Source organism: Hypanus sabinus, chromosome 3, assembly GCF_030144855.1.
Source record: "Hypanus sabinus isolate sHypSab1 chromosome 3, sHypSab1.hap1, whole genome shotgun sequence".
Lineage (NCBI taxonomy): Eukaryota > Metazoa > Chordata > Chondrichthyes > Myliobatiformes > Dasyatidae > Hypanus > Hypanus sabinus.
In genome coordinates, this window is record NC_082708.1 from 70,736,525 (window position 1) to 70,751,310 (window position 14,786).

At 43.0% G+C, this 14,786-nt stretch overlaps 1 protein-coding gene across 1 annotated transcript in view; it reads left to right on the forward strand.

Annotated features, from left to right (window-relative positions):
• Nucleotides 1-12,577: 12,577 nt before the first annotated feature.
• The window catches only part of med17 (mediator complex subunit 17), a 51,094-nt gene continuing 48,885 nt past the window's right edge, over nucleotides 12,578-14,786 (forward strand). The window contains exon 1 of the mRNA XM_059964614.1: nucleotides 12,578-12,893. Coding sequence (XP_059820597.1) covers nucleotides 12,659-12,893 — 235 coding nt within the window. The 5' untranslated portion in view covers nucleotides 12,578-12,658. The remainder of the gene's footprint in view (nucleotides 12,894-14,786) is intronic.

Here is a 14,786-nt window from a genome sequence, read left to right on the forward strand (position 1 = left end):
GGACTTCCAGCATCTGCAGATTTCCTCTTGTTTGTACTCACACATATTGCTGTTTCAAGGGCATATAAAGAGAGGATGGAGATAAAAGTCTTTCAGTTGTGCTTGAATTGAAAGTGACCTATGCAGGAAATTATGTAAATAAAAACTGCTTGTGTACAGGAAGTAATGTTCATACAAAATGAACTGCATCTCTAGAGACCAGATTATTCCCTGCCTAGCACACATAGGATGTCAAATTTAACCACAGTATTGAAACTAAAAGTCAAATTATCATTTTATTAACTTTTTGGCAAAAGAAGGATAATCTCAGAAACTGGTCTTGAAAACCATCTTACTACATCATCTTCAAGCGTTGCCACTCATGTTTCCTAATTTTCTTACCTTGGCTAGGGAAAGTTTGTGCAACCAACCCTGAAGTCCAATCATATCTCTTGGCTTGCTTGTCTTTCAGTAAGGTGACATCACCTGCTTGTATATCTGGCTTCTCTGGAATTGCTAATTTACTCTTTTTACCACTTTAGCCAAAAAGTTTTGGCCGAACTCTGGACTTGCCTCCATTATAGCCAGTATAGGTCAGTATTGTTAAAATGACCTGGCTGAAAAGGAGGAGAGTGAAGGAAGCATAGTAGGGGTCAAAGTACAAGGCTCACCTGGATCTTAAGAGACTGAAATTAGTGGTTGGGAGCTTACAATAGCTGTAACATTGGCCATGAAAGATATCAGGTTGTCACATATGAGCTTCGAAGACCCAATTTTACAGAATTTTGCATCAAGAATCCGATGCATAATGCTAATTATCTTTTCCCAAGAGCCACCCATATATGAAGCATGTGGGGGGTTGGAAATCCATGTGCAGCTTTGATCAGAGAAGTAGCTATTCACATGCTTATTTTTGCAGCTTTTGGCATTGATTTGAAGCTCTTCTCAGACTCTAGTGAAATTGGTGCTACAGTTCAATGGTAGCCACTTCCCTGGTCCCCTGATTGCAAAGATGTGTCAGAGAACATTGATGAAACCTGACATGTCCATTGATTTCATCACTTCGATGTGAATAGCTATGTGTTCAAGCACATAAAAATGATGACCCAACGTTTAGAATTTGCATGACCTCCATGTGTTTTCCTTGCAGTGATGGACCATGGGCCAACACGTCCAAATCCAGAAATGTAAATGCAAGGTCAGTGTTCAAGTGATCACTGGCAAGTCTGCCATCTTCTGGTCTTGCATTGTCACACAACTGTAGATCAGGCTACTGATTGTTCACTTCCCTCCAACAATCCATAAACCTTCTATTTGTATGGCTCCTTAAGCAAAATGCCGGCCTTGATGACATACTTGTTCGTAGTAATGTCTAATGAACAGAAAGTTTAAATGATACTCGGAATGACGGTTGGGTGAGTTTCCTCTGAAATGAGTTGTGCCTTCTTAATACATCCTCTAACTTGCATTGGCTCCTCAGAGTCAAGAAAGGGACAGTGTTTACTAAGGAGACGTCTTGGGAGAGATGCCTGCTTTGTGATGCACTGTACTTACTCTGCATAAATCTGCCTTTGAACAACAAGGAGTCTAACCTTTGCCTGATTCAGTTGCTCTGAGCTGAGAGGTTGCTTACTAAAATGCAAAGACTGTGTTTGACTACTCCTGCAAAGAAATGAGCAGCATGTGAGTGTGGGAAATTGCTCTGGTAAGTGACTTCCAGCTGAGAAAAGCTCAAAATGTGCATTGCCAAGTTGGACCGGTGATGAAGAGTGATGTTAGTCGAGACTTGAGGACATAGTCGAAAGCTTCCTGCTGACTATGTTCTTACAGGGGATCAACAAGAAATGCTGGGCAAATTAACCATGAGGAGAGGGAGAGCTGATTAGCTTGGAGCCCTCTTGTGGCATGATCAGCCAGGTTGAGATCAGTAGCAACATAAGTTCCATTGGCTCTTCTGGGTTAATCGGCTGAAATGTTGGATACTGTTATGTTTCATTAAATATATAACCAAGCACAACCTTGCTACCTGTAAGAAAACACATCATCTAGTTCTGTGTCTGGCTCTTCAAATATGATCTCTGCTTCATCAACTGCTAGAACGGCAGCACTGAGTTCAAGCCTTATTATGGTGAGGCTTGGTTTGGGAGCAAGCTTTGCCTTACCCAGGATGAATGCAACTTCACTATATCCAGCAGTGTCTATGATCTTAGGTATGCAACATTAACAATAGCTTTAGTTGATGCACTACAGAAGATGCAGACCTCTTTCTTTTGAGCTGTAGACAATAGTAATGTTTTGTAGGCTCATGGACTCTTCAAATCTTTAAGATCATGAAGGGAAGAACACTACTGCTCATGTTTCTCTTTGGGGCAGAAGTTCCCAATCTTTTTTATGCCATGGACCAATATTACTAAGAAAGAGGTCCATGGGCTCCAGATTGGGAACCCGAGTTTGACGGGGTGGAGCATCCGTCCACAAGTGTCCAAAATCAACTCTCTTTTAAATATGAAGTGTCCGTCGATACTGACTGGAGCAGCAAATCTAGGAGGGTCAAATATGCTGTTGATAGTCGATAGCATGCCACAAGACAAAGGGTCTTTCAATATCAGCAACCTGGAAAGTAAGGGTGTAAGTAATGAGCTCCCATCCAAGGCCCTGCATAGGAGGGAGTTCCTGTCCAAGATCAAGATTCTGTAGACCTTTGACCAGATCTCCAGATGGGAAACATTGCATGACCTCAGCACTTTTGGATGCAATCTTATGCCATCTGAGATTAGACTGTGCTAACATGCCTTGCTCTGCTTTCAGCACACTGACTGCTTCTACACTAGAAAAGACAATCATCAACACAGAAAAACTTTTCTATGTATCTCTGTTTCAGGCCCAAATTCCTTCTCTCCCTTGGTAACAGTCCTCTTACAGCCATAAATTGCCACAGCTTGTGAGGGACCATCACCAAATACATGAACTCCCATGCAGTACTCCAGAATCTTGTGGTCATGAAGCCTGAAGAATCAGAGATAGTCTTAATGATGCTCTCTCACTGGGAAGCTGTGGAACATTTGTTCAACGTCTGCCACCATTGTAACAGACTCCATTCTGAAGTGCATAAGGACCCTGAGCAGACTGTTATAGAGCTCTGGACCCTGCAAGGTCACATTGTTCAGTGATATGCTTTTGAATCAAAGACAATTTGTAGGTGGTGATAAACATCAAAGTTAGGCAACTACCAGTTTTCTTTGTTGGGATCCGTTTCAGTTGACATAACGGTGCTGAGTCTGAGAGTGTTGGGATATTCAACTTCCAAGAAATGAACACCTGTCCCAATCCAGCCACATACATGACATGGCCAAGAAAGCTCACTAGTGCCTCTGCTTTAAGAGGCTAAATAAATTTGTCATGTCTCTTTATGCCTTACCAATTTTTTATTAATGCACCATAGAAAGCATCCTATCTGGATGCATTCTAGACTTGGTTTGGCAACTGCTCTTTCCCCAATTAAGCTTTTATAGATACATGAAAAGAAAAAGATTGGTTAAGACAAATGTAGGTCCCTTACAGTCAGAAACAGGTGAATTGATCATGGGGAACAAGGACATGGTAGACCAATTGAATAACTACTTTGGTTCTCTCTTCACTAAGGAGGACATAAATAATCTTCTTGAAATATTAAGGGACCGAGGGTCTAATGAGATGGAGGAACTGAGGGAAATACATGTTAGTGGGGAAGTGGTGTTAGGTAAATTGAAGGGATTAAAGGCAGATAAATCCCCAGGGCCAGCTGGTCTGCATCCCAGAGTGCTTAAGGAAGTAGCCCAAGAAATAGTGGATGCATTAGTGATAATTTTTCAAAACTCCTTAGATTCTGGATTAGTTCCTGAGGATTGGAGGGTGGCTAATGTAACCCCACTTTTTAAAAAAGGAGGGGAAGAGAAACCAGGGAATTATAGACCAGTTAGTCTGACATCGGTGGTGGGGAAAATGCAACAGTCAGTTATCAAAGATGTGATAACAGCACATTTGGTAAGTGGTGAAATCATCGGACAAAGTCAGCATGGATTTGTGAAAGGAAAATCATGTCTGACGAATCTTATAGAATTTTTTGAGGATGTAACTAGTAGAGTGGATAGGGGAGAACCAGTGGATGTGGTATATTTGGATTTTCAAAAGGCTTTTGATAAAGTCCACACAGGAGATTAGTGTGCACATTTAAAGCACACGGTATTGGGGGTATGATATTGATGTGGATAGGGATTTGGTTGGCAGACAGGAAGCAAAGAGTGGGAATAAACGGGACCTTTTCAGAATGGCAGGCAGTGACTAGTGGGTACTGCAAGGCTCAGTGCTGGGACCCTAGTTGTTTACAATATATATTAATGATTTAGACAAGGGAGTTAAATGCAGCATCTCCAAGTTTGCGGATGACACGAAGCTGGGCGGCAGTGTTAGCTGTGAGGAGGTTGCTAAGAGGATGCAGGGTGACTTGGATAGGTTAGGTGAGTGGGCAAATTCAGGGCAGATGCAATTTAATGTGGATAAATGTGAGGTTATCCACTTTGGTGGCAAGAACAGGAAAACAGATTATTATCTGAACGGTGGCCAATTAGGAAAAGGGGAGATGCAACGAGACCTGGGTGTCATTGTACACCAGTCATTGAAGGTGGGCATGCAAGTACAGCAGGCGGTGAAAAAGGTAAATGGTATGTTGGCATTCATAGCAAAAGGATTTGAGTACAGGAGCAGGGAGGTTCTACTGCAGTTGTACAAGGCCTTGGTGAGACCACACCTGGAGTATTGTGTGCAGTTTTGGTCCCCTAATCTGAGGAAAGACATTCTTGCCACAGAGGGAGTACAGAGAAGGTTCACCAGATTGATTCCTGGGATGGCAGGACTTTCATATGAAGAAAGACTGGTTTGACTAGGCTTATATTCACTGGAATTTAGAAGATTGAGAGGGGATCTTATTAAAATGTATAAAATTCTAAAGGGATTGGACAGGCTAGATACAGGAAGATTGTTCCTGATGTTGGGGAAGTCCGGAATGAGGGGTCACAGTTTAAGGATAAAGGGGAAGCCTTTTAGGACCGAGATGAGGAAAAACTTCTTCACACAGAGAGTGGTGAATCTGTGGAATTCTCTGCTACAGGAAACAGTTGAGGCCAGTTCATTGGCTATATTTAAGAGGGAGTTAGATATGGCCCTTGTGGCTAAAGGGATCAGGGGTGTGGAGAGAAAGCAGGTACAGGGTTCTGAGTTGGATGATCAGCCATGATCATACTGAATGGCAGTGCAGGCTCAAAGGGCTGAATGGCCTACTCCTGCACCTATTTTCTATATTTAATAAGCTGTAGAGAGATGAGATGGGTCAGCACATCACAGGCTCTCAACCATGAACTCTATATACTTTTTGCTTCCTCAGTAAAGTAGCTACCGTAATCAAAGATCCCAGACATTCTCTCTTCTTCCTGCTCCCATTGAGCAAAATATACAAAAGTCACCACGCTCAAGGACAGTTTCTAACCCACCATTATAAGAATAGCAAATGGATCCCTAATATGATAATTGACAATGGAATTGATTAGAGAGCATAAGGGAAAGGAACTCTTGGGGATTAGTAATCATAATTTGATTAAATTCACCCTGCAGTTTGAAAAGGAGAAGCTAAAGAAAATTATATTAGTATTACAGTGGAGTAAAGGGAATTTCAGAGGCATGAGAGAAGAGTTGGCCATAATTGTTTGGAAGGGAACACTTGCAGAGATGATGGCAAAGCAGCAATGGCTGGAACTTCTGGGAGCAATTTGGAAGGTGCAGGATAGATAAATTCCAAGAAGAAGCAGTTTAAAGGCAGGATAGTTCAACCATAGCTGACAAGAGAATTCAAAGCCAACATAAAAGCCTAAGAGAGGGCAAATAATGTAGCAAAAATTGGTGGAATTTAGAAGAATGAGAACCTTTTAAAATGAACCGAAGGCAATTAAAAATCATAAAGAAGGAAAAGATGGAATACAAAGGTAAGCTAGCCAAAAATGCGAAAGAGTATACAAAAAGTTCCTTCAGATATATAAAGTGTAAAAGAGAGGTGAATGTAGATAACAGACTGCTGGAAAATGATTCTGGAGATATAGCAATTGGGGACAAGGAAATAGCAGATGAACTGAATAAGTATTTTGCATCAGTCTTCATTGTGGAAGATGCCAGCAGTATGTTGGAAGTTCAAGGGTGTCAGGGCAGAAGTGTGTGAAGTTGCCAGTATGAGTGAGAAGGTGTTTGGGAAACTGAAAGGTCTGAAGGTAAATAAATCACCCAAACCAGAATGTCTACACTCTAGGATTCTGAAGGAGGTGGCTGAAGAGATTGTGGAAGCATTAGTAATGATGGAGTATGTACTATGCAGCTGCAGGAGAAGCATTCCTGCACAAGTCTGTCAAAGAGCTTTAAAAACCTAGTCTCCATAAAAGAGGGGAACTATCTAGCAGAGCAGTCATTGTGGGAGTGGTAGTCGGAGTGGTCGGAGTCAGAGTGATAAGGCTTTGCTCAACAGGGCTTCGGCAAGAACAGGCGGAGGCAAAGTAAGTAGGTAAGTTCTTCCTTATTTAATTTTCTTATTTAACAAGGGTTATGTCTACAGGGCTACTGTTCTATTCTGAGTATCAGATGTGGGATTTCCAGGAGATGACCAGCCTCCCCGATGGCCACATCTGTTCCAAGTGCATTGAGTGCAGTTCCTTAGAGACCGTATTAAAAAAACTGAAGCTGCAGCTCAATGACCTTTGGCTTGTTAGGGAAAGTGAAGAGGTGATAGACAGGAGCTACAGGGAGGTAGTCACCCCAAGGCTACAGGGGTCAAATAAATGTGTGACTGTCAGTAGAGGAAAGGGAGAACATCAGAAAGGGAGAACCCATGGCCATCCTCTTCAACAATAAATACTCCATTTTTAATACTGTTTTGGGGGTGGAGGGGGGGAAGAATGACCAGCCTGGGGGAGATCAACAGTGGCTGTGCCTCTGGCACAGATTCTGGTCCTGTGGCTCAGAAGGTAGGGAAAGGAAGAGGATGGCAGCAGTAATAGGGGACTCTATAGTTAGGTGGACAGGTAGGCAATTCTGTGGATGTGGAAAAAAAACATGGATGGTAGTTTGCCTCCCAGGTGCCAGGGTCTGCGAAGTTTCTGTACATGTCCACAATATCCTGAAAAGGGAGTGTGAGCAGACAGACATTAGTAGAATAAGGAGGAGGTCCTAAAAACAGAATACAGAAGGAAGCTGAGAAGCAGGGACCTCAAGGGATCTCAGGAATGCTGCCTGTGCCACATGACACTGAGGATAGGAATAGAATGAGGTGGCAGATAAAAGTGGCGGAAGAATTGGAGCAGGGGGCAGGGATTCATATTCCTGGATAATTGGGACCCCTTCTGGGGCAGGCGTGACCTGTACAAAAGGGACGGGTTCCACTTGAGTCCAAGGGGGAACAATATTCTTGCAGGCAGGTTTACTAGAGCTGTTGGGAGTGGTTTAAACTAATATGGCCGGAGGATGGGAACCAGTATGATAGAGCTGAGGATGAGCCAGCAGGTTTTCAAGCAGATGATGGGTGTAACATGAATGTAAGGAAGGACAAGCCAATGACTGGGTACAAATGTTGAAAGAACAAAGAGTTAAATTGTACCACAGAGGCAAAATTCAAAATGGCAAAGAATGCAGGTGCTACATTTAAATGTACATAGTATTTGGAATAAGGTGGATGAACTCGTGGCACAATTAGAGATTATCGGTATGATGTTGTGGGCATCACTGAGTCATGGCTGAAATAAGCGCATAGTTGGGAGCTTAAAATCAAAGGACATACTTTGTATCAAAAGGACAGACAGGAAGTGGTTTAGCTCTGTTGATAAGAGGAGGAACCACATCTTTAGAAAGAGTGACATCAGAGAATGTTCAATCTTTGTGGGAGGAGTTAAGAAACTGCAAGGGTAAAAAAAAGATGGGAATCATATATATATAGGCCTTCAAATAGTATCCAAGAGGTGGGGTTGAGAATGCAAAGGGAGCTGGAAAAGGCATGTAATGATGGGCTTGTCAAGTCACTGGAGCTGGGATCCAGTTGTAGACTCGGTACTGTGAACACAGTGATATCAATTGAGTAACAAATCACGAGGTGCAAACAAAGTCGGCATCAAAGTTCATCCAGAAAAATCCAAAAACCAGAAATCAGGAAACAGGCAACACAAGTGAATCTGCAGACGCCAGAAATAAATAAAAACACAAAATGCTGGCAGAACTCAGCAGGCCAGACAGCATCTATGGGAGGAAGTAGTGACGACGTTTCAGGCCGAAATCAGGAAACAGGCAAGGTCAATATTCAGATGGAGAGTCCAGATACAAATGCTGGAAAGGCTCAAGAAAATTCACTAGTACAATCTGACAGCAAACAGGTGAAAACACAGGACTGAAATGCATAGAGCAATAAACAGTGAGGCAGATGATAGGTGGAGCACAATGAGACACAGGTGGCAGCGATTACTGGTAATAATGAGAAACAGATGAGAGGCGGAGTATTCAGTGATACAGGGGCCGGAGTTGAGCGGGAGCACATGGCAATACAAAACCACAGACTGACAGCTGGGGGAAAACAAAGACAAAGTTCAACTGGAGGTACTGGCAGGATTTCAATATGCAAAGGGATGGGGAAAATCAGGTAGGTGTCTGATTGCAAAAGAGGGAATTTCTTGAATGCCTATGAGATGGTTTTTTTTAGAGCAGCTTGTGTTTGAAACTACTTGGGGAAAGTTTATCTCAAGCTAGCCTTTCTCTGAGTAGGTTCAACTTGAGAGGGAGAAGCATAAGTCACTTGTATTAGTATCACAGTGAAATAAAGTGAATTACAGAGGCATAAGAGAGGAGGTTGCCCAGGTGGATTGGAGGAGGATACTGCTGGGAATGATGGCACAGCAGACATGGCTGAAGTTTCTGGGAATAGTTCACAAGGTGCAGGATAAATGAGTCACACAGAAGAAGTTGTTCTCAAATGGCAGGGATAGGCAACTGTGGATGACACAGGAAGTTAAGGACTGCATAAAAGCCAAGGAAAGGGCATATAAGGTAGCAAAAGTGAGTGGGAAGTTGGATGATTGGGAAGATTTTAAAATCAAACAAGACCAACCAAAAACCTATAAAAAGGAAAAAGATAAAATATGAGGGCAAACTAGCCAATATTATTAAGTAGGATACTTAAAAAAAAATCAGTTATATAACGAGTAAAAGGGAGGTGAAAGTTGATGTTGAACCACTGGAAAACAATGCTGCTGTGGTAGTATTCTGGGGCAAAGAAATGGCAGATGAACTTAATGCGTATTTTTCACTAATCTTCACTGTGGAAGACACTAGCAGTGTTCCAGAGGTCAGTGAGTGACAGGGAACAGGAGTGAGTGCCATTGCTATTACAAAGGAAAAAGTGCTAGGCAAACTCAAAGGTCTTAAGGTGGATGAATCGTTTGGACCAGATGGACTACATCCTGGAGTCCTGAATGAGGTTGCTGAAGAGATAATGGAGGCAATAGCCATGATCTTTCAAGAATCACTTGATTCTGGAATGCTCCTGGAGGACTGGAAGATTGCAAATTTCACTCCACTCTTTAAGAAGGGAGGAAGGCAAAAGAAAGGAAATTATAAGCCAGTTAGTCTGAACTCAGTGGTTTGAAAAGTCCATTATTAAGGATGAAGTTTTGGGGAACTTGGAGACTATTGAGAAAATAGTCGAAGTCAGCATGGTTTTTGTAAAGGGAAGTCTTGCCTAACAAATCTGTTAGAGTTCCTTGAGAAAGTAACAATCAGGGTGGACAAAGGACAGGCAGTGATGTCATTTACTTGGATTTTCAGAAGTTCTTTGACAAGGTGGTACATATGAGGCTGCTTAACAAGTTAAAATCCTATGGTGTTACAGGAAAGATACTGGCATCGATCGATAGAGGAGTGGCTGACAGACAGCAGGCAGCAAGTGGGAATAAAGGGGGCCTTTTCTGGTTGGCTGCCAGTGACTAGTGGTGTTCCTCTGGGGTCAGTATTGGGATCGCTACTTTTCACATTGTTTGTCAGTGATTTGGATAATGGAATTGATGGCTCTGTAGCAAAGTTTGCAGATGATACAAAGATAGGTGGAGGGGTAGGCAGTGCTGTGGAAGCCATGCAATTGTAGCAGGACTTGGACAAATTGGAAGAATGGGCAAAATAATTGGCAGATGGAATACAGTGTTGCGAAATGTGCAATAATTCATTTTGGTAAGAAGAACTATAGTGCGGACTATTTTATAAATGGGGAGAAAATTCAAACATCAGAGGTGCAGAGGGACTTGGAAGTCCTCGTGCAAGACTCCCAGAAGGTTAATTTACAGGTTGAGGCTGTGGTAAAGAAGGCAAATGCAATGTTGGCATTTATTTCAAGGGGAATACAATATAAAAGCAAGGAGATAATGCTGAACCTTTATAAAACACTAGTCAGGCTGCACTTGGAATATTGTAAACAGTTTTGGGCCCCGTATCTCAGAAAGGACGCGTTGTCATTGGAGAGTCCAGAAGAGCTTCACAAAGATGATTCCTTGAATGAAGGGGTTAACAGGGAGCACTTGGCAGGTTTGAGCCTGTACTCAATGGAATTTAGAAGAATGCATCGGAATCTCATTGAAACCTACTGAATGTTGAAAGGACTGGATAAGGTGGATGTGAAGAGGATGTTTCCTCTGATGGGGGCATCCAGAACTAGAGCTCACACCCTCAAAACTGAAGCGTCACCTTTTAGAACAGAAGTAAGGAGGATTTTTTTTTAGCCAGACAGTGATTAATTAATGGAAAGCTCCGCTACAGATTGTGGTGGACACCAAATCCATGGTTATATTTAAGCCGGAAGTTGATAGCATCAAAAGATATGCCAAGAAGGCAGGTGTCTGGGATCAGGCATGATGGAATGGCAGAGCAGACTGGATGGGCTGAATGGCCTAATTCTGCTCCCATGTCTTATGGACGTTGGAGAGAGTTCAAAGAATGTTCACAAAAATTATTCCAGTGTTGAAAGGCTTATCATATGAGGAGTATTTGATGGCTGTGAGCCTGTATTCACTGGAATTCAGAAGAATCACAGGGTATCTCATCGAAACTTATCGAATGGTGAAAGGCCTCAATAGAGTGGATGCGGAGAGGATGTTTCCAACGTGGGGGAGTTTAAGACCAGAGGACACAGACTCAGAATAGAGGGATGTCCATTTAGAATAGAGATGAGGAGGAATTTCTTTAGCCAGAGAATGGTGAATCTCTGGAATTCGTTGCCACAGATGGCTGTGGAGGCCAGGTCATTGGGCATATTTAAGGCAGAGGTTGATAAGTTATTGATTAGTCAGGGCATGAAGGGATACAGAGATTGGAGCTGTGACAAAAATGATCAGGCATGATGAAATGGCGGAGCACACTCAAAGGGCCAATTGGCTTAATTCTGCTCCAATATCTTAATTTCTTATGGAGTTATGATAAGGTGGTCACTTGACCTCACACCCTACCTAGATATGACCTTGCATCTTATCTACCTGCACTGCACTTTCTCTGTAACACTACCTTTTGCATTCTGTTGCTGTTTTACCTTGTGTTACCTCAGTGCATTGCTGTAAGGAATTGATCTGTATGAATGGTATTCAAAACAAGATTTTCACTGTACATGTGATAATAAACCAATTAACCAATTGTTGGCATGATGGCCAAGGACCCCTTGGTACTTCTGATCCTGGGATTTTACTCAAGCATGCCACATGTATTCTCCATTTGTGGTATTGAGATTCCATCCTCCTTGTTCTTCAAAAGAACGCATGAACAGCAGGAGTTACTCAGCAACATCTTGAGCATACTTTGTATTTAATAGCAACAGGATCCAACGTATCCACATTCAACCAACGTATCCACTTTTAAAATGAAAAACAAAAAACTGGAAAAGCGACACCCAAGTACAGTGTTTCTCATTTTGAAGAAAGGTTTATTGAAAGACCTTTCTGACAAATCGAAGTGTTTACTATCATTTCAATCCATGTCAATCTATAGATCTTTTTAGAATGGAAGTGTTACTTGACCATGGTACTACAGGAATGTCAGTGGGAGCTCCGCTGCTTCAAATATTCCCAAGGCACTTTATGCATGAGCAGGGTATTAGCCAAGGTGTCCAAACTGCTCCTTCGAACATTGATAAAGGACATTTTAAATAATTAGCAACCAGCAGTCTACAGGAGGAACTTAGCGGGTCGGGCAGCATGGTGAAGAAGGATCTGACGGTATGGGTTGAAATCCAACATTCACAATTTCTTTCCTCTGCAGACCGGCTGAATTCCTTAAGCAGCCTATTGCCCCAAATTCCAGCATCAGCCATCTCTTGAGTTGCCATTTAATAATGAGCACACCGCTGTCTATGCTGTATACTATTTCACCAACAATAGCTGTAAGGTTTTGGGATGACCCGAACAGGGCTTCAGGAGTACACATCAGCCTCCCTTTCGATGATTGACCGCTTCACCTTCCGCCGCTGACCGACCGCCTGTTCACCGTTGGGCGTCATTAGGACAGCGCCACCCCTCTGGAGGACCGGCTCCCGGAGGCTGCGCAGGGCCTGACTGACGGGCGCTTGGTGCGAGAGCCGAATCCGTGGAGAATGGCGGCCGGTCCCCCGGTCACCATCAGCATTGAGGCGACCTGTGAGAATCAAGTGCAGGAAGTTGCTCTCGATGGCACGGAGGCCTACGTGCAACCGCTCTCCATGTCGGAGAATCTGGCCAAGCTGGCGCAGAAAATCGACTTTAACCGGAGCGACTCGGAGGGGGAAGAGGCCGAGGCCCAGGCCGGGGAAGAGTGGGCGCAGCGGCAGCAGGACAGCGACGATGAGGAGGGTAAGCCGACGGCCCGGTGATGGCGGATTGGGAGAGGATAGTCGAGTCCTCCCGTTGTTCTTATTCTCAGAGTGGGTGCGGTGACCCAGAGGAGGCGGCAGCATTGTCTGTGGACAAACTTAGCCACTGCTTGTCTGCCTTGTAAATAACACAGCGCTGCTCTGTGCCCACAGTGGTCACTTTGTAACCTCGGAGCTACAGAAATGTAAAGTCTGATATTCGGCAGGTCGTGACATTCTAAAGCTACGTAGAAGTTTCCTTCCACGGTGAGTGCTCGACCTACCGAACAGCTCTTTCCAAAGAGCGTCGGTTGTTTCAATCGGCAACATCGGTGGAAAGAGAAGTAAATGTAGTTTGTGGGTCAGCGACTGTGTGGGGGAGGGGTGAAAGAGGAGCGTTTTCAAAGCAGAGCCGGGGAGGAGTAAGTTATATAACCTCAAAAATTAAGGTGGTAAATTGAGTGAGTATTATAGCACTTCATTCTCAATTTTGTTATTGTTTTACCTTGTATTGCCTCAATGCAGGACAGTCCACGTGACAATAATAAACCACGTTGTCGCTAACGAGACATTTTAAAGAAATGGTTTGAGAGAGAAGTAAGTGTGATAATGTGAGAAGATAAGGAAGCAGTTTACCTGAAGTTGGAAATTTCGCCTAGGTTGTGAAGCGCTTGGGCAGAAGATAAGATGCTCTTCCAGTGGGTTTGCACAGATGGGTTGATTGGGATTAAAAGTTAAAGGGGCATACAACAGGAAGTTTGGGATGATGCATAAGTATATGGTCATGCACTTTGGAAGAAGAAATGAAGAGGTTGACTGCTTTTCTAAATGGAGAAAAAAATTCAAAAATCTGAGTCCTTATGCAGGATTCCCTAAAGTAAATTTGCAGATTGAATAGGTGTTGAGGAAAGTTAATCTGATGTTAGTATTCGTTTCAAGAGGACTAGAATATCAAAGCAAGGATGTAATGTTGAGGCTTTATAAACCACTGGAGAGACCTCACTTGGAGTATTGGGAGCAGTTTAGGGCCCCTTATCTTAGAAAGGATGTGCAGAAACTGGAGAGGGTTCAAAGGAGGTTCACGAAAATGATTCCGGGATTGAACAGCTTGTTGTCATATGTAGAGTGTTTGATGGCTCTGGGCCTGTATTCATTGGAATTCAGAGGAATGGCGGGGGTGGGGGGGGGTGAACTAATTGAAATCTTTTGAATGTTGAAAGATTGTGGATGTGGAGGATGTTTCTAATGATGGGAGAGTCTAGAACCAGAGGACACAGCCTCAGGATAGGGGGGGGATATCCTTTTAGGACAGATGTGAGGAAGAGATGGAAAAATGGAAAAGGGAACAAAATTGGGAGGATCAGGAGAGGGGAACACAGGAGATGAAGTTTGCCTGAAGTTCACAAATTAAGCATTCATACCGTACGGTTGGGCACAATATGAGGTGATGTTCTTTTGGTTTGCATTGGGCCTTATTTAGCAGTGGAGGTGTCTGAGGGTGGACCAGATTGAGGTAGAAAAACAGATGGATTTTTTTAAGGTAAGGTACAGAAGCTGGGAAGATTTTTTTCATCTAGAAGGTGGCTGGAATGTACTATATGAGGAGGTGGTGGAGGCAGAGATTCTCATCTTTTAATGGGTGAGCACTTGCAATGAATTTCAGCAAGATCTTGTGTAATGCTTTTGTAGTGGACGAAATTGAAGCCTTTGAGAAGTAAATGAACCAATAATTTGAAATGTTATTGGAAAAATGTCAGCTGTGATCTGACTATATATGTAAACTAGGGAAAATGAAGGAGAGTAAAGTTAGGCTAAATATTTACCCACTGAAGAAAAGTACCAGAAGACTAAATGTCCAGATGTGCTTTCTGTGCTAAAGCATTCTGTTATCTTG